We start from the raw sequence: 18344 nt of genomic DNA on the forward strand, positions 1-18344 counted from the left end.
TCACAACACAGAGCCGATCTTCCTCTCCGTGGCACCCATCTCATCCTCCTCCTCTTCTTCTTCCTCCTCACCACCTGAGCAGGAGGAGTCTGGGCCATAGCCCAGCTCAGCAGTGCTGCAGTGCAGGAAGCCTGAGCTGGGGCTGCGCCCCATGAACTCAGGGCTCTCAGCAGCTTGTCCCTGGGGCTCACTGGGCAGAAGCTTCTCACAGGCTTTGCTGAGCCCTCGTTGCTTCTCAGCCTCTGCCTGAGCCCCCTGCTCCTTGGCTTTGCGGCTCCGCTTCCACTTCATGCGGCGGTTCTGGAACCAGATCTTCACCTGCCAAGGGAGACCCCCCAGGGGAGAGTGTGTTCCGCTGCCACATCCTGTCCCCACTTACCCCCTCGCCTTCCCTGCATGGAGGGTCCACCCAAAGCCTTTTTATTGGGGGCATTCCATGGTGCTGCAGGTCTACAAGGAAGCTGAAGATGTCTTGGGGTGAGGAGTACCCGGGGGGCTGCTCTCTTCCCCCTGCCCAGTCTTTGTGGTGGGGAGCCAAGGACAGAAGGGACCAGCAATCCTGTAGGATCCTCAAGGACATGAATGGGGACATGAAAATAAGAGTTTCAGCCCCACAAAAAGCCCCCTCCCACTGTGCAGGGCAGGATGGGAAGGCTCTGAAATCTATGTTGGGGGTGATGGGTTAAAAAGACAAGCAGTATTTCTGGGGGGCCCTTCACAAGAGGAGAGTCTGGAGCCCATCAGGCAGATTTCTGCAGAAGATACCCTGAGAAGGGGTGCTGATGAGGGCAGTGGGGTGTGGGACAGATGACAGCCAAACAAGGGGCATCAGCATTGCCCATGACCTTGACTTCCCACCCCAGAGCGCAGCCCCCCACCTCCCTGGCAGCCAGCTGGTGCCATCCTCCATTCGCCCCAGATGAAGGTACCTGTGTCTCTGTGAGCATCAGTGACGTGGCCACCTCAAAGCGCTTGGGTCTGGACAGGTATTTGTTGAGCTTGAACTGGTTCTCCAGCTCCAGGAGCTGCTGGCTGGTAAAGGCTGTGCGAGGCCGGCGGCACTTCCCCATCAAGCCGGACTGGGGGGCAGCTGTGGGGCAGAGAGCCGGGGGGCAGGTCAGGGGATAGTGGGGCTGGGGGTTGCAGGGGACATCCCCTCTGCAAGCCTGGGATGAGAAGGAAGGTGAACGTCTCTTATATCATCTCCCGCCCCAATAATGGCTTTATTGCCTGGCTGATAGGAACCAGCGAGATACGTTATCAGGCCTCGGTGTGCAACTGGGATCAGTCCTGTGACTGAAATTAAACCTCCTGTTTTTATTGCCAGGCCGCGCAGGTGGCTGCCCAACTGCCAGGGGCTGCGGCGCGGGGCTGCCCGGGAGCCCCGCTATCTCGCCCGCAGCCCTTGAAGGCAGCGCGGTGCTGAATCAGGAGGCAGCAGGAACAAAGGGACCTTTGAGAGTCCAGCGTGGGGTGGCTGCCGCGCTGTGTTTGATCCCTGCTTATCTCCTCTCCGCTGGCTTTATTGTCCCCCCAGGGTTCAGCTTTTACTGCTTCTCCCAGCAGCGCCGTGGCAATGAAACCCAGAGGTTTGCAGCTGGGAGTAAAGTGCCTGAGCGGTACTGAGGCGGGGGGGGGCATTAGCGGGAAAGGTCCTTGACACGTCCCCGCTGCTGTGTCTTAGCAGTTGAGACAGAGCATCACGGCTCCAGAGACATACCCTGCTTGGTGAGGAGTTACTCCAGCTCACCTGCTTCACAAGGCAAGGGCACTATCCGTGCTATCTCCCTCAGATTCCAGCTTTGATCCCGACCTGCCCATCTCCCAAGGTGTCCACCAAGTCCTTCACAAACACAGCAGTGACGCATGAGGCAGGAATTTATGAATGGGGCACTAACCGATCATGGTCCGGGTTTGATCCCAAGTACTTGGATGCTGGGTGGGAATGTGTTGAACAGGTTGGGTGGGGCTCTGTAAACTCCTGGTGGGAGCAGGAATGGACATGACCCTTCCTTCACCTGCAGCCCCTCAGTGTCAGGAAAGATAGCCTGTGGGACCCAGCTTTCAGCCTCTGGCCAGTTAAACTAGGGATGGAATAGAGGCACACACTGACAGTGGCTCTGACATGCACACCGTTCATTATTTTGCACAGAAAACATATTAGGGCTAAAACCAAATAAGAAGCTCAGGACAAATACAAATGTCAGATGAAAGATGGCCCAGCTCTGCAGAGCTCAGTGTGGTCTGGATCCTGGCTGGCTGTGGGTGCTCTGCCTGTGCAAATCCTCAGCAGAGACATGGGACTAAACAGACCCAAGAAGGTTCCCTTCTGCTAAGGAAAGGAGCTGCCACAATGACCAGCATCTTCAAGGATGGGACAGCCCAAGCTAAGTCCCCTTGCAGCTCCTTGGAGGGTGGGGGGAGAAGGTGAGAGATGCATCAGAAAGAAAAGGAGAGGAAATCCATTCAGTCAACGCCAGTGGGGAGCACAGAGCAACCCCAGGCAGTGTCTGGCAGCTCAAAGGCTCCAGCAGCCAGTAAACCCCCTTTGCTGCCAGAGACAGGAGGGTGCACAGGGGGGCCCAGTGCCTCAGTCCCTCCCTGACACAGGGGCTGCACTGTGCAGGCTGGCTGTTCTGGAATAGTCCCTCTGAGCAGGTCCTCTTTCTGGCCATGGTCTGTAGCAGATGCACTGGAGAAAGAGAAGGGAGGAGGTTGTGCCCGCACCCCAGCATCCAGTAATCCAGGACTTCTGTGCTTTCTGGAGCTGCAGGCTGTTTTGCCAGGGATAAAGAAATATCATATTCCCAGCCTGAATTCCTCACCCCAGGGGAGAGCCCAGGGCTCAGCTCTGCATCCTGGCTCTGGGGAGCACAAAAGTCCTTCAGACCACCCCGAAATGCTTCTCTGTGCCTCCTCCTGCAAGGCCAGATGTAGCTAGACTAAAAACAGATGTGGGAAGAGAGGAGGCACAGAAGTGAATCTCAACCCCAAAAGGAAGGGGAGTTCAGTATGTCCAGCTTCAGAGAGACTGGAAGAGAGCTTGCTTTAACAACACCCCCCAAAGCACCCCTCAGGTAAGATGCTGAGGACTGCTTATTCTAGCAGAGAAAGATCAGAAAGTTTGCCTAAAAGCCAAATAAATCCAAAGGGGATATAACCCAAATAACTGGGATAACCATCTGCTGGAGCATGGTCCTTCTGCCAGCCCCAGTTTCTCCATTTCAGTGTCTCCAATTCAGGCTCAGTGCAGTGGTATCTATTACAAACCTTGTACAGACCCTGACTTCACTGGAAATCCACCCTGTCTCCTGCCCCAGTGCTTACAAAAAATCTCACCCTCAAACACCTCTGTTGTGTTGCCATACAGTTCAAGCATCAGAACAAAGCCCAGCCAACGCAGGTAAGGCTGGCCACCAAACTGTGATCTCCTCTGACAATACACCCTTCAGCAGCTACTGTCACCCATCACTGCTGCTCCCCACCGTGACTTGTTCAGGATTTTGCCTGTGGATGGGATGGAACAAGACCAAACCTACTCAGTCCTAAGGTCTACCTGAACTGCAGCCACCCATAATGGCAGCTCAGGGTGGATATGAGCCACCAGTGTCTCTGGCCTCAGACCCTCTGTCAGCTTTCCTGAAGGGCCCTGGTTCCTCTGCTTGGGAAGAGTAGAGAGGGAACAGGGTCTGCAATTTGTCGCTGGGGAATAAGCAAAAGGACGAGGAGGACGCAGAGTCTGAGAGTATGAGGTAAGTTCCAGTTTCTCATGCAAAGAGGAAATGATTTTTTGTGGCTGCTAGTAGCTTCAGCCTGTCCTGTCAGTGTGGTTGTGTCCTGTCCTGTGGCAGGCTGTCACGTGGACATGGACAACATCTTCCCAAGGGATACACAGGGAGCATCCATCCTGGGCTTGACTCCCCCAGTGCTTGTCAGTTGAGCTATGAACCCATCCCCATAAAAACAACATCTCACAGGGACACTTAACTTTTCAGGGGAGGCTCTCCCCCCATCCAGCTCTGCCTCAGTATAACACCTTTGCTTGCCAAAGGATTTCCTGTCTGCCCAGCCATCTCCTCCAGTGCCACATCCATAATCAGAGTTTGTCTCAATAACCCTTCAGCCTAGCAGGGCTCAGATCCCTTGGTGAGTGCCCCATGTCTGGCTGCAATATCAGTAAATAAATTGCTTGGCTTGGAGGCAGGAATGGCCTCTGAGTCTGAGGGCAGGAGCTCTACAAGGCAGCTGCCTCCTGAATAAAGCTTATAAAGAATTGTTGGTTTATTTGATACAGTTCCGTCTACATGATAACAAGGGTAATCCTAGGTTGATATTAACTCACTTGGTTTTAATTTGGTTTGTTTAGCTACAGCTCACTTAACTTTGTGGGCTAGTAGATAAAGGAGAGGAAATTAGCACTCTTCTGTTTTGGAGGTGTTTCTCCAGATGTCAGGGCTGGGAGGGGGGGAGATGGTCTCACTGCCATAGGGGCCATCATCAGAAGCTTCTCCTGGCCTGCTGGCAGCCGGGAATCCTTTGCTCTTCCTGAGAGCCTGCAGCCATGTGTCACTGTTCTCTGCTCCTACAACTCCTCTGTGGCAGGTTTCTGCACTTGGCTCCCACCACCGTGCTGCATTTCCATGCTGCGTTTCCACGCTGCTAGCCAGGGCAAATACATCTCAGGTCCCAGGAATATCGATAGGCACAGCACCCCAGTGCCAACACTCCCCCTCTGCAGCTCAGAAGGTGCTCAAAACCCTATATCAGGGTCGGAGGGTGGGAACAGCAGAACCCAGGTGGGCAGCATCCCTGCCTGTTCCTGCACTCAGGCCTTCCTGCCCAGCCCTCTCACTCTGCATTGCAGCAGACAGGTGCTGGCTGCAGCTCCACAGAGGTGGACAGGGAGGAAGGCACAGCCTCTGCTTGCACCACAGCAGGAGCACTTCTCTGAGCAACTGCAGCACCCAAGTCCAGCCCAGGTTCCTAAGGGTGCCCACAGCCTCAGACTATCCCCCCAGCATCCTACCTCCCTCATACACAGGTGAGAGCATGGTGAGCCTGTGCAATGCACCCCTGTAAAACTTGTGGCTTTAGTTCATGGGCTCTCCTGCTCTTTCCATCACTCTGACTGTCCCCAGTAGACCAAACTAGACCATGCCTGCAAAACACCTCTACAAATGCAGCTAAAGAAGGAATTAATGATTTAGCCTGGAATATTTCATAAATAAATCAAAAGAGTCACATCCCTCTGGAATGCCTCAGAACATGTCCCAGGAGGGAACATGTCTTCAGATCCTAAATATCTGCCCATTGCTACCCAGAGAGCTAAACACGATCATCAGCATGGACATTTGTGCTCAGTCACTCTGGAAACCTCAGCCAGGCACGTCTGTCTGTCTAGGTTGGGTGCTGGGACAGGGCACCCAGGAACCACAGGCAACCCAGGAGCTTGAGTCTCCTGCCCAGCCCACCAGCCTTCTCAGAGAAATGGGGAAGGACTGGGCAGGCGATATGTACTAGGCAGGTGCCCCTTCCCAACCCTGCATACCCACACCACTGAGCCCAGACACAGCCACAACATACAGATGAAGCCAGTCCTGGTGACTACAGGGACAAGGCATGCTGCTAAGGGACCTGCTTTTGGAGCTTGCAGTGAGCCCACAACAGGAAAAGCTCAGGACATACTTGAGAACCCAAATATTCCCAACAGACTGAAACAAGGATATGAAGATTAACACGGTTTGATGACAGAATCCACACAGCAGTGACAATAAAATGAAACAAGAACCAGGGGAGTAGGATCCCAAGAGAGCAAGTGTGGAGAGAATAGACTCCAAGTCAAGCATAAATTTCCTAAGTCAGAAATGATGTCCATGGAGAGGTACAGCAGGTAGAACAGCTACAAACACATGTCTCAGAGTTCTGCTGCAAGGAGGATCAGGCTCTGCATCCATCTTGGTCTCTGTGTTTTTGAGAAGAAAGGACATTTGGAAGGATTTGGAGAAAAACTGTGGAAGCAGTCAGGATGGAAACAGAGCTTGGAGATGGAAGCAGCCAGGCTGCGTAGTGAGGGAAGGAGAAGACTGAAAGGAACCTATAGACCCTCCTCATGTACAGGACAGGCAAGCAAAGACAGTGGAGAGTGATTTGATGTGACAAATCGTGGGAGAAAACTGAAGCAAGTAAAGTTTCACAGCAGGGAAATTTCTGAAGTACTAAACCAGAGAACCTGAGGAGAGACAAATCCCACTACAAAGGGCTCCCCAGAACTGGGAGCAAATACCTGTAATTGAGGATATGGACACGGGCAGTGGTCACTTATTTAAAAATCTACAGTTTTGGCAGCTTTTGCTGCATCCTTGTTACTCCTTTGCCTCTAACCTGCTTTGGGCCCGATCCAGCAGATCTTCGGGTAGAGACTGCTTTTCTCTGCCCTAAGCTATCCCAGGAATCCAGCCTAGTGCTTCCCACAAGATTTGTTGACATACTGTTCCTGTGCATCCTAGCACAGCCCAAGAAGTCTCTCCAGAGGCTGTTCTCATGCCCATGATTTGGGATCTGTCTCCTTTCAGCACAGTTTTTCAGCACAGCAACCAGCTCTGGAACAGATCCTGCACTTGAGAGGGATGGGGCTGATGCACACATGCAAATTTGATGCACAAATACCTCTACATTATCCCAGCCAGAAGCTGTGCTCAGGGTCACAGGAACAGGTGCAGTGGTGTAATCCCACTCTGGTGCAACACAATCCTGCATGAAGCTATCTGGATGCTGAGATACACCAACAGATCCAGACCTTGCAAGGACAACATGGCCTCTGCAGAGGAGCAGGAAGGCATTTGACAACCCAACAGATTTTTTTTTCCCCTCATCTACTTTTAATAACAGCCTTGAAGAGTGCGCACAGCCTATAGCACCAGATGCTTATTCTACACCCTTAGGTGCTGTCACCGTTTCACAGCTGGACCTGGACTACAGTCCATGGAAAGGGAGACAGCCCAGGGAAGGGAACAGCCCTTCCCCAGGTGCAATTTGAGGAAGAAGCAATGAATGGGATGTTTCACATTAATTCTCCATTTCTGCACTACTATTAATTCAACCAGTTTAACAGTATAATGATTTATCCAGATTTATATATATATATATATAATTAAATTTTTTTGTAAATGTGGTCCCAGGATATTAAAACCCTTAACTCAGCTAATAAATCTAGATACTCTGCCAGGGGCTTATTAACAAGCCACTCTTGTCTTAGTCTTTGCAGAGACCAGACCTCTGCTCACCCCAAGCACAGGGCAGGGTCCGGATCACACTGCCAGGGGTGACGATGACAGTCCCCGGTGTGACAAGAGCCTGAAGTTGGTCTTTGTACCCCCGTGCCCTGCAGGACCCTCCCCACCAATGGCCCAACACTGCAGCGCGAGACCCGGTGCCTGCCCACAGCCCTGGCCGTGGCCACCGTGCAAGGGGCTGTGCACGGAGCCGGCACGGTCCTTGCACGCCGGGAAGGACCGGGGCTGGGCTGGAGCACGGTTCCTGCAGCCCCTGCCGGCAACGGGATCACCGATCGCTCCCACGACTCGGAGCTCCATTCCTTCCTCTGCCCGGGAACTGTATCGGACCGCGCATCCCTCCGTGCTCCAGCCCGACGGGGGGGTCCTGCTGGAGAAACCCGGGCGGGTTCGTTCTCAACCGCATCGGGGGGGTTTTATTCGTTTCCCGGTGTCGATTGCAGCTGCTGCTTCTTTATTTTCGTTTCCTTCCCACGGCGGCGGAGCCCAACGAGCCCGGTGGGGCCGTGCGGGGCTGGCAGCTGGGCCTGGCCGAGCTGGCCCGGCCCGGGAGCGGCTCTGCTCTGCCGGCACTGGGGCGGGACGTGTCCCTTGGGGTCGTCCCGCAGCACCGGCCCGAGGTAAAGCGAGATTTTGCCCTTCGAATCAGGTTTCAGGGATTCCGCAGCCCTTGGAGGTCTCCAGAGCACGGGTCTTCTACCCGACCACCCCCCCCCCCCCGGGAAATGGGACCCGCAAACCTGCCCTGGCTGGGGACCGGGTCTGGGCACAGAAAGAACCCACACTGAGGTCAGCCCCGGTGTCTCGTCACCCCCGCCGGACTTCTGATCCCAACCACAGGGGAGCCGCGAAGGGCCTGTGGAGAGCCTCAGCCTCCAGTCCCTGCGGGGACCCCCAGGAGTTGGAAGGGGCGAGAACCGCGTCCCGCCCGGCGGGAGGGTCGGTTCCACTCACCGTGGAAGTCGGAGAGCCTCGGCACCAGCATCCCGGCTCGGATCCAGTGCTCTAGCGGGAAGGAGCCGACCCCGCCCGCCTTCAGGTGCTCCGTGCCGGGCGGCGGCAGGTGGGGGATGCCGGTGTAGGCGAAAGCGGGGTGCTGGCCCCCCAGGGCCGGGAGAGGGTAGACGGCGGGCGGGTAGAGGGCGGGCAGGGCGCCGAGCCCGGGGCCTGGGAGGTTCAGCAAACCGGGCTTGGGGACGAAGCCGGCCGGGGCGAGGGGCGCGGCTGCCTGGGGTGCCCGCGGCGATGGGGTTTCGGAGCGCCCGGCGGGGCCGGGGCTCACGGCGGGGCTCCGGGGGCTCAGCCCCGGTGGGGAAGCGCTCCTCGACGGCTCTTCAGCCAGGAGCGCCTCGATGCGGAAGTTTTGGGACTTCTCCATGGGTTTGTGCATGGCCTGGCCCCGTACGGAGCAGCCGGGCCCCCGGCACCCCGCCGCTCCCCTCGCCAGGGCACGGCACAGCCCGGCAGCCCCGGGCCAGCGCCGGCGGGCATCCACCCGCGGGGCCGCTCTCCGCGGGGCTGCCCTCCGGGGCAGCCCTCCTCTCCGCTCCTCCTCCCGGGCACTCACTCTCCCGCCGGCACCGGGGGGGGTTTTAACCCCCGCTCCACCTGCCCCAGCTCCCGATTGGCTCCGCGCCGGACACCCGCCCCGCCGGTCCGGCCTGCCTCCCGCGGGCCCCCGCCGCGCTCCTCCGGCTTCCTCGTCCTTCGACTTCAGCAGCGGCGACACTCGAGGACCTCACCCCGACCACTCTGTCCCTTCCCCAGCCTTGCAACACAGCCCAGCCCTGGTCCACACCCAGGGGGTCCCCCCAGCCTGCAGGACCTGCTGCTCACCGCACTGAGCCCCTCATAGAATGGGTTGGAAGGGACCTTAAAGATCGTCTAGTTCCAATCCCCCTGCCATGGGCAGTGGCACCTTCCATTAGACCAGCTCCATCCAACCTGGCCTTGAACACTTCCATGGAGGAGGCATCCACAGCTTCTCTGGGCAACGTGTTCCAGCGTCTCACCACCCTCACAGTGAAGAGTTTCTTCCTAATGCCTAATCTAAATCTACCCTCTTTCAGCATAGAACCACCCCATCACTACATGCCCCTGTAAAAGGTCCAGCTCCCCCGGAGGCCCCCTTCAGGTGCTGAAATCATTGTGATCGCGAGTCTGTGGTTGCAGCAGCTGGAGATCTGGAGAGATCAGACAGAACTTCAGCACATGTAAGCAAAGCCCTCCAGGGCTCCAGTGTTACACTGTCCCTGAGGGGTCCCCAGGGACCTGGAGGGCAGAGTGCCTGTCTAGGAAGGCACCAGAGGCAGCCATTCACTGGCAGGCTCCTCCACACCCCAAGCACAGGAGACAGTGCCCAGCTGTGCTGTTTCCCATAGCACCAGTCTGCAGTAGGGAGATCAGTGGACCTGAGCTGGACACACACAGGGGCCACCACCCTTCATCACCTGTGTCTGTCCAAAATGCCAACAGAGCAGGTGCCTACAGGCAGATTGTTACTCATTTGCCTGGTCTTATCTTTCTCAGGCAAGACACAGCTTGCACAGTGGCACCAGGGAAGGGCAGAGAGGAAAGCCCTGGTTGGTCTGGGAGATGCAGATGAGCAGAAGCAGAGCTCACCAGACCCCCTGGCACTGCCCTTCAGGGAGAGGCAGTGAGCTTGGATCTGTGGTCTCTGGCATCAGGGGTCTACACCTGAGTCTGAGTCTCACCTTTTTGTGTCACGCTGACACAGCAAGACAAACCCCTGCTTGTTTGTGTCCAATGGGTCCTGCACTTTGGGAGGCAAGTGAGGCAGCTGCCTCTGTCACCTGAGGCCAGCACCCACAAGCTTCATTGGGTGGTCACAAATCCTCCTGTGGGAACAGACATAAACCAGCCCTTTTCCAGCTGCCTCCCTGGGGAGGAAGGAGGGCAGGAATCTGCCCCATGGACAGCCCAGAGCTGGATTTTCCCACAAGGAGATTTGGAGTGGATGTCACCCCAGTGACACACTCTACATGGACAGAGGGTACTTAAGATGGAACAGTCTCTCTCCACCCTCAGCACCCCTGTGCCTGCCTGCTATTCCACCATCACGGAGGCTGTAGGTCTCCTCTCTGCCCCAAATCCATCCCCCTCTGCTTTCCTGGGACAGTAGCCAATGTCCCTGTCCCCCCCATGCAAGTAGCCAGCCCTGTCAAGCAGCCAGTAGGCATGGGCAGGACAATATTTGGAGAAAAATGGAGCACCCTGGCTCCCAAGCACAGGGGGAAACTGCAACAAGTACCCAGGGAACAGGACTCAAAGCCAATGTAGGACAACTCTTGTGCTGCAGGTCAACAGCCTGCAGTGGTGACAGTGGCAAGGGAAGAGCCACTGCCTCCTTATCTGAGGCCCCAAGACTGGCTCCAAGGATTGCAATGGCTTCTTAGCTTTGCTCGGGGAACATGCCTTGATATGCAGGGCAGAGGTTGGCATTAGGGCACAACAGAGAAGTTACCACCACAGTGACCACCATGGGGTGGCAGACAGGCAGGCAGGCAGGCCAGGAGAGCCTGAGTAGCCCCTTTCAAGCCCTGAGACCATTTGTGGCTGTACCCACTGTAGCCCGGGGCAGTGGGAGCAGGGCCTGAGTGAGGTTCATTCAGGAATCTGGGTCACAGCACCACATCGCAGCCTTACTGTCCTCATGGAAGTCCCCTGCTCTACCCAAGGATGATCTCCAAAGACAAGCAGCTCCTCCAAGGATCAGCAGCCCAGGCTGGTGCCCAATTCACCAATTTCAGGGTGATGTAAATACAAGCATCCAAGCTGCAGCCTTTGAGTCATGCAAGCAAGAAGTCTTTGTAGACACCAGCCATAAAACCTGCATGGAAACATCCCCCCAAAAAACCTAGGGAGATCATGGAGGGAGTTCCCTCTGCCAGGAGAGTCAGATCCAGATAAAGGGATCCTGTCTAGGGCTGGAGCAGCCAGCACGCAGCCCATGCTGTGCAAGGCAGAGAGCCAGAGCCCGGGGCTGTGCACAGGAGGGCTGTGCACAGAAGAGCTGTGCACCACAGGGTGGTGGCCGGCAGGAGGGGCGGGATGCAGGCAGTGATAGATGCCAGGGTGCTGATGAGTTCACAGTCTTTGGGGTCATTAATCAGATCAGAGCTGGATTAAGGTGTCCAAGGTCTGATTAGCTTCATTTCCCACCTCAGGAAGGAGGGAACTCTCTTCCCCATCTATCAGGTCCTTTGATGACAGCTCACCTGGTTGCTAACTAGATCTGAGGACTGTAATAAGTGAACACAACTGTGGCCTGGCCCCTTACCTCTGCCTCTGCCCAGTATCCTTCCTCCACAGAAGGGTCTCCACAGAGGATCTAAGGCAACACCAAACATCAGCCACAGGTAGCCAACCTCAGCCAGAAAGACAGCTCGTTCCCATGACCTGGGGATAGAGAGCACTATGGACTGGAGCTGCCCCAGGAAACCAGCCCAGTTCAGGAGGAGGTGTAGTTTTAGGGGTGATGTTCCCAGCCAACACGGTATTGATCCTTGTCCCCTCAAAGCTCACCCTGTGCTCTTACTCCACAGCCTCCTCTTCTTGCCCAGAGCCCTACCAAGGTGACCAGCTCCGTAAAATAGGCCAGCAAACACCACCTTGCTGCTGTGGAAGATCTTGGGCACACCCAGGACAGATCTCCTGAGCCCTTTAGGTTAGGTGGACCAGAGAGGCGAGAAAGCCGAGGAACCTTGCTGCTGCCTAGGCAGCATGAACCTCCCACTGGTCTGCCCTTGGTGGACAGGAGTTGACAAAGTGGTTATATGTGGAGGCACCTTTAGAGCACAGTCAACATAAAGTACATCAGGCAGGGGACAAATGGAGATGTGGATGGGTGAGCTTGAGCCAGCAAGGGATGTAGAGATGGGAGAAGCACCCTGAACCAGGCAGCAACTTCCATCCATGTGAGGTCAAGCAGCAGGATTAAAACTAGAAGACACCCACATGGCCACCAAAGACACCAGCTCTGGTGCATGCAAGTTTTTGGTATCTGTATAGACCCACAACACTGTCTAGAGCAGTTCACATACTTCCCCAAGCTGCCACCAGCAGTGCCTGAGCTCACAGAAACAAGCCGGGGGTGTAATATTTGGGAGCACAGTTCAGTTTTACAGCCCTGTCACTTCCTCAGTGTCATCTTGGGAAGCAACATAACATCCCTCAGCAAACCCAACTGCCTCAAGATCAAAGCCAAGGATGCTGAAAAAAATGCATGCCCTGATAAAAAACTGCTGACTGGGACCAGACTTTCATTTTCCCAGAACTGAATCTTTATCCCAGACATCAGAACAAGTAAGGACCAATGCTGGGGCTGTGTCTCGATTTCCATCTAACCTGTCATTTTAGCTGTTCCTAGATGCACAGCTTAGCACCAGGTCCTTCTGGTGGGTTTGAGTCACCTCCTGCCTTCAGTTAGAAGTTACCTTTGAGGCAGGGACTGGTGCAGGAACCAGTGTGCTTAGCATGTCTCAGAGAGGTGGCAGGCACCCCGACTTCTGCCCAGGCTATAGCTTTTAAGCTTTGTGAGAGCTCCCTGTCCCCAGGATGGCTGCACCCTTCTTAGTAAGCATTAACTACACCCCAGGTCACAGCCCTCTGCTTTCCATTTTTAGAAATTACTTCTCTGGAAGAGATCTACACTTCAAAAAACTTGTTTAAAGCATCTCTGGGGAAGCAGTGGATCTTGCAGCTCTGGCCCTGGTGTCTCAGGTTATCTTGCAGCACTCTGAGGTCCCAAGCCAGTTTGTGGAGACATGTAGCCTAGAAGCACCACTGAGGCTGCAGACACAGACTGTAAGCCTGCTCACAGGTGGTTTCCCAGCCATTTCCCTATGAGAGTGGCTGTAAAAGCTTCCCAATCTCAATCCCCACCATGCACCCTCCAGCCCAGAGCAGGCTGAGTCCCTAGTTAGAGTGCTGGGTGTAAGAGCACCTGGTTTGCTCCATCTTGGGGTGTCCTAGGTTTTGTGGGAGTCCTGACTACTGCCTGCAGCAGGATGCTGCCCTTCCCATGCCCCTTGCAGCAGAGCCACTCGCTATCTCTGGGAGTCTGGGAAGTCACAGGAGGCTGGTGGGGAAGGTAAATAAACTGCCAGCCCCATGGTGATTTGTGGCTAAATGAACAGTTTAAGTCACCAGTGTGTGGCCCAGGGCCCGTTAACCAACCAGATAATGTGTCTTAATCAGCCTCACGGTGATGGGAGCTGAGCCCAGCCTGTGTCAGACCTGGCACAGCCAGCCCCTGTGTCCCAGGCTGCTTGGTGTCTGTCCCTTCTGCAGAAACACTGGCAGAGGCATCCACACCACTGTTGTGGGAGCAGAGCAGCCACCCACAAAGCCCCACAGAAATGTCTGCAGGACTCCTCATCTCTCTTTAGGGTTCTCACCTCACTCTGATAATGTCAGGAGAGAGCTGCCAGGCAAGTCATTGAAGCCACCTCCTTGCCTGCTTCCAGGCATGCTGTGCTCACTCACTGCCACGTCCTCTCTGTGCCTGCATGGATCTGCTTGCCCTTGCCCACCCCGGGAACTTCCAGGCCAGCCAGAGGCTCTTGTGGGCTTCTGCATGCTGGCACACCAGCTGCTTGGTCTGACTGACAGGAATCTGTCCTGGAAGGCAGAAATCCCCATGCCTTCATCCCCCTGCCCTTGTCCAGGTTTGGTGGGGTCCACAGCTTCCCCTGTCCATTTCACCCACCTTCACACCTCCCTCCACACCAAAGCTCTGGTATCTGCCCCAAGCGAAGGGGTTAACAGGCAAAGCAAACAGGCAAAGCAAACAGGGCTCAGTCCCTCCTAGACAGCCCTCCTGCAGGGATTTCTGAGCAGCTGTTTATTTAGCCAAGCAATTCCTCAAATAAGCAGCCCCATCTCCAATGGGACATGGCAAGGCTGAGCAGAAAAACATGTTAACAGTTCCCATCCTGGATCAGGAGGATGGCAGAGTAGCATGGGACAGCTTGCAGGAAAGGGAGGGTGTCTGCCCCCAGAAGAAACAGCCTGGACAGCTCTGAAGTGTCACACTTGATCCCAGCACATCCCTGGCTCAGCCAGGTTCTCCTCCCCCCCCAGCACCCCCACCACCCGGCACACCAGGGGATCCCCCAACCCTGCTTTTTTCCTGTTACCTCCAGGATCTTTTGGTTTTGCTTCACTGGGTCACGTTCCTAGGTCAGAAGTGCTTTCTTGGAGGGAAGGGAGACAGGGTTGGGCTCTGGGGGCCAGCACAGGGATGGGTGCAGGGTGACATCCCCCCAGCAGCAGAACCTCACCTCTTCTCTGTTAATGGCCTTTCCATGGAGTCAGCTCCTAACCTGCTCCCAGGGTGACTGAATAAATCAGCTGCTCCTCCCAGGACCTTGGGCTCTAATTAATGTCAGCTCATTAACGAGATAACAGCCATTTATTACTCTGTCTCCCTGGCTTCTGATTAACCCTTTCCCAAGGTGGGGGCAGGGGCTGGTGATGTTGTGGTGCAGGGATGGAGGAAGAGAATGACATCTCTGCGGTGGGACCCAGGGACACCTCAATAAGAGAGGGACAGGTAGAGGGACAAGCAAGCAGAACTGCAGAAGTGCTTGAGTGAGGGCCAGATGGGACAAGGTGGGGGATCAGCACACTTGTTTTTTCTTCCTAGTAGTATAGAAAGGGCTCAGTGGATTAAAGCCCTGAAGGAGCTGTCAAGACTCATGGGCTACCCCCAGGCTGTCACCCATGCTTCAGTGTCCCCAGTGTCCCTACCCCAGGCCATGGGGGAGAGCATGGGCAAGATCTAGAGCTCAGCACAAAACCTCTGCATAACCCTGGCCCTCAGGCCCTATTTTGAGGAGCTGCCACAGTCCCACAGCTGGTTGGAAGCCCCCAGGATGTCCTTCCCTCTAATGGCAGAAGCAGCCCGAGTTCCACCTCTCCAGGCACTGCCTATGTCACAGTGTGATGGGGCAGGATGATCCACCTTGGGGCAAGAAGGAGCCTTTGACTTGCCTGTGACCTGGCCCTGGGTACAGAGGACAGAAGTAAGGGGGCTGGGGTGGGCACAGTTCCTCCACGCACAGTCCAGTGCCAGGCTGGTGGGGCTAATGCTCTTGGCACATCAGTCATGCTGCTCAGTGGCTCCCTATTAGTGGGAGCAGCCGCTGGTTAATCAGGCTGAGGGCTTCAGCTCGTTAAGCTGACACCTCTGTTGTGAGAGTGAGACATGGGGGCACGCGAGGTGCCACTTATTTATTTTCTTCTTTCCCAGGGAATATATTAAACAAATTAAATTCCTGGAGTGTTGGGTCAGCGGAGTCGGCTCTGCGCCTGTCTCAGCTCCACCTAGCTCCCTGTGGGGAGGGGACTATGCTCCCCAGCCTGCAGCAGGTCCTGGCACCTCTGAAGGGCCCCAGCCTCCCCCCCATGTCTCCCCAGCCCCTTGCAATAGGACACAGCCTCCCTGATCCCCTATTTCCCTCCCTGGGCTGTGCTTCAGCTGTGGATGCTCGGTGGTGTTTAGTGTGGTGGTGTTAGTGTCATCTCTAGTGACAGGAGATCATTCAGGAAATGCAGACAATTATTTCATATTGAAAGTCCCCCAGGAGTCTGCCTGCTGTCCTGGAATGGACTTCCTTGGTCCTGCAGGGAGGGGAGCTATGGGGCAGTCTCAGGTGCTTTTGGGGCAGCTTGTAATTGTCCCTACTCCAGGGAGAGCCTGGGGCTGGTTTCAGCCACAGCAGAAAGAATTTTTCTTTGCACTGTGGTATTTGGGGCATCTGGGCTAGTGACAGGTTGGTCCTGCAAGGTCTCTCTGCAAGCAAGAGTGTTAGGAGGGAGTGTACATAATGTCTGTAAAAACTGAGTCTCAATCACAGGACTCCAGGACCCACGGATTAATAAAAAAACAGTACACTTCCCAAGAACAGCTTTCATGCCACAAACATTAACATCATTGGCACTGGCCTCAAATTGTACAGAGCCCTGAGAACAAGGGGCTTTGGTGAAGCATGACCCTGCACCAGACCCCTCACCTGCTTCAGCATCAAGCCCCCTTTCAAAACCAAGTGCTGTCCCTTCTCAAACCCCTGAGGGTTGAGATGCTGTTTCCTCATTGCTGGACTGTTCTGCTCCACCCCAGTACCAGTGCCTTTCTGTCCTGCTCCAGGTCTGGTTAGGTGACAGGCATGGATGAAAAATTTTCTGCAAATTAGTCAGTAGTTCCTGGAGTTATTTATTTATTGACCATTTGCAACTGTTCCCTTCATCAATGCTTTTTGCCTTCCCATTCTTCCAGCAAAGTCAGTGGCAGCCTGTCCTACTCTGCTGTTCCACCCCACCTCATCCCATTTCATCTTGTTGTCCCCATCCCTTCACAGCACCCAGTCCCTTCTACTCAACCTTAAGTCCTTCAAACACTTCTTCATTTCAGGAACGGACCTACCTCTTGCTGGTGGAAGGGTGACTCCCTGGAGGTTAGTGAAGAATTGGAAATAATTTAATTTACCTCCCTATTTGGGTGCTTTGATGAGCTGAAAGGCCCCTTGTCAGGCAGCGAATCCATCTTCCTCCAGCCTTACATCAAATTTCATTCACTAATTAGAAACTCCTGCCCTGGAGCATGCTGCCCCCACCCCGGCCACCCCTTCTCCCCACCAGCACCATTATGAAAATAAATCGTTCCATTAGCTGCATTGTTGTGGCTGTGGGGCCCAGTGCCGGGAGTTATTAGAGCAGGAGAGAGGGCGTTGGATTAAGCCGATGATTTATTAAGGAAAAGGACCCTGATTAGATTCTTACTCGTCCTCTGCACGTGGGCACACACCCACACCCCCCCATCCTAAGGTCTAGGGCACCCCAGGGCCACTGGAGGAAGGTCAGGGAGGGATGGCTGTGGGGTTTTCCTGAGGCTGTATCCTGCTGGATGCTTCCATGGCTCTGAGAGCCCCAGTCTTGTACTGGGACAGTACGAGGCAATGACTGTTGCCTGTTGCCAGACCCCCCACATGGTCCCTGGTTGTCTCTGCCTGCCCCTCCCTTGTACGGGGGGACCACCAGCATCACGCCCAGCTCTGCCTGCCCTGCAGCAGGGACCTGCAGCGGATGCTAGGTGGATCCTGCTGACTGGACAGGGGATACAGAAGGGAACAGTGGGCTTTAGTGCGTGGGCTCCCTGTGCTTTGGAAGGGGAAGCTAGAAGGTGCCCCTCCAGTGGAATGGCTCACAGGGCTCACCCTGGTAGGCAGCAGAAGGGTCTCAGCCGCCTCCGTGGGTCCAGGGTGCTCTCTGCACCTGGAAGAGATGAGGTGGGCATGGTTGCAGATGTGGGCACTTCCCTGGTGGGCCCATGCCCTGGGGCCCTCACAGTGTCCATGCTGTCACCATGGGCCATGTATATGTCCCCCAGCCTGTCCCCAGAGGGGACAGATATCAGGGACACAGGGACACCTGCATGCTCCAGATGGTGCCTGGGATATAAAGTATCTAGGCTGGAAATAGAGTAATTGGGGGATCGGGTGGTGATACTGAGAGCTGGGGGGTGTCCAAGCCTGACCGGTAGGGTGGTGGGCAGGTGTCTGTCCAGGGAATAAAGGTATGTGCAGGGCTTGGATGTGTGTGTGTCTGTCTGTCGGTGTACGCAGAGACACAGAGGGCTGAGGTGTGACGGCCCGAGGCTGCTGCCTGCCCGAGCACCTCCACCCCTGCCCGGGGGAGCTGCTAAGAGCAGGCAGAGGAGCTCTGAGGGCGGGAAGGTAGTCCCTACAATGAAGGAGGGCTCACAATGCTGTCCCCACAGTGGTGCCACGGTAAAGACAGGAGCAGGAGGAGGGGGCTTGGGAGCAGAAGAGAAAGTGATGGAGGGGTTTGTGGCGCCGGATGGGCTCCACAGCCAACACCACGCACCATTCTGGGTTTCCAGTGGGCCCTGGGACAGAGCCCTGGGACCCTCCACCTCGCCCCAACAGCACTGCGGAGAGCAGGGTCCGGCCCGCGGAGCTGCAGCGCTGCGAAAAGCCATTAAGCTAAATTAAACTAATGCAAGCAAGG

The 18344-nt window shown here is 55.5% G+C and overlaps 1 protein-coding gene across 1 annotated transcript; it reads right to left on the reverse strand.

Annotated features, from left to right (window-relative positions):
- LOC127386180 (motor neuron and pancreas homeobox protein 1-like) lies at positions 1-8682 on the reverse strand. The gene is made up of 3 exons (XM_051622795.1): positions 8247-8682; positions 930-1090; positions 1-318 (listed from the first exon to the last, which is right to left on the reverse strand). Exons 1-3 carry the CDS (start codon positions 8680-8682, stop codon positions 1-3), a joined length of 915 nt encoding a protein of 304 aa, XP_051478755.1.
- Positions 8683-18344: the final 9662 nt, after the last annotated feature.

The sequence above is a fragment of the Apus apus genome, chromosome 6 (genome assembly GCF_020740795.1).
Source record: "Apus apus isolate bApuApu2 chromosome 6, bApuApu2.pri.cur, whole genome shotgun sequence".
Classification (NCBI taxonomy): Eukaryota; Metazoa; Chordata; class Aves; order Apodiformes; family Apodidae; genus Apus; species Apus apus.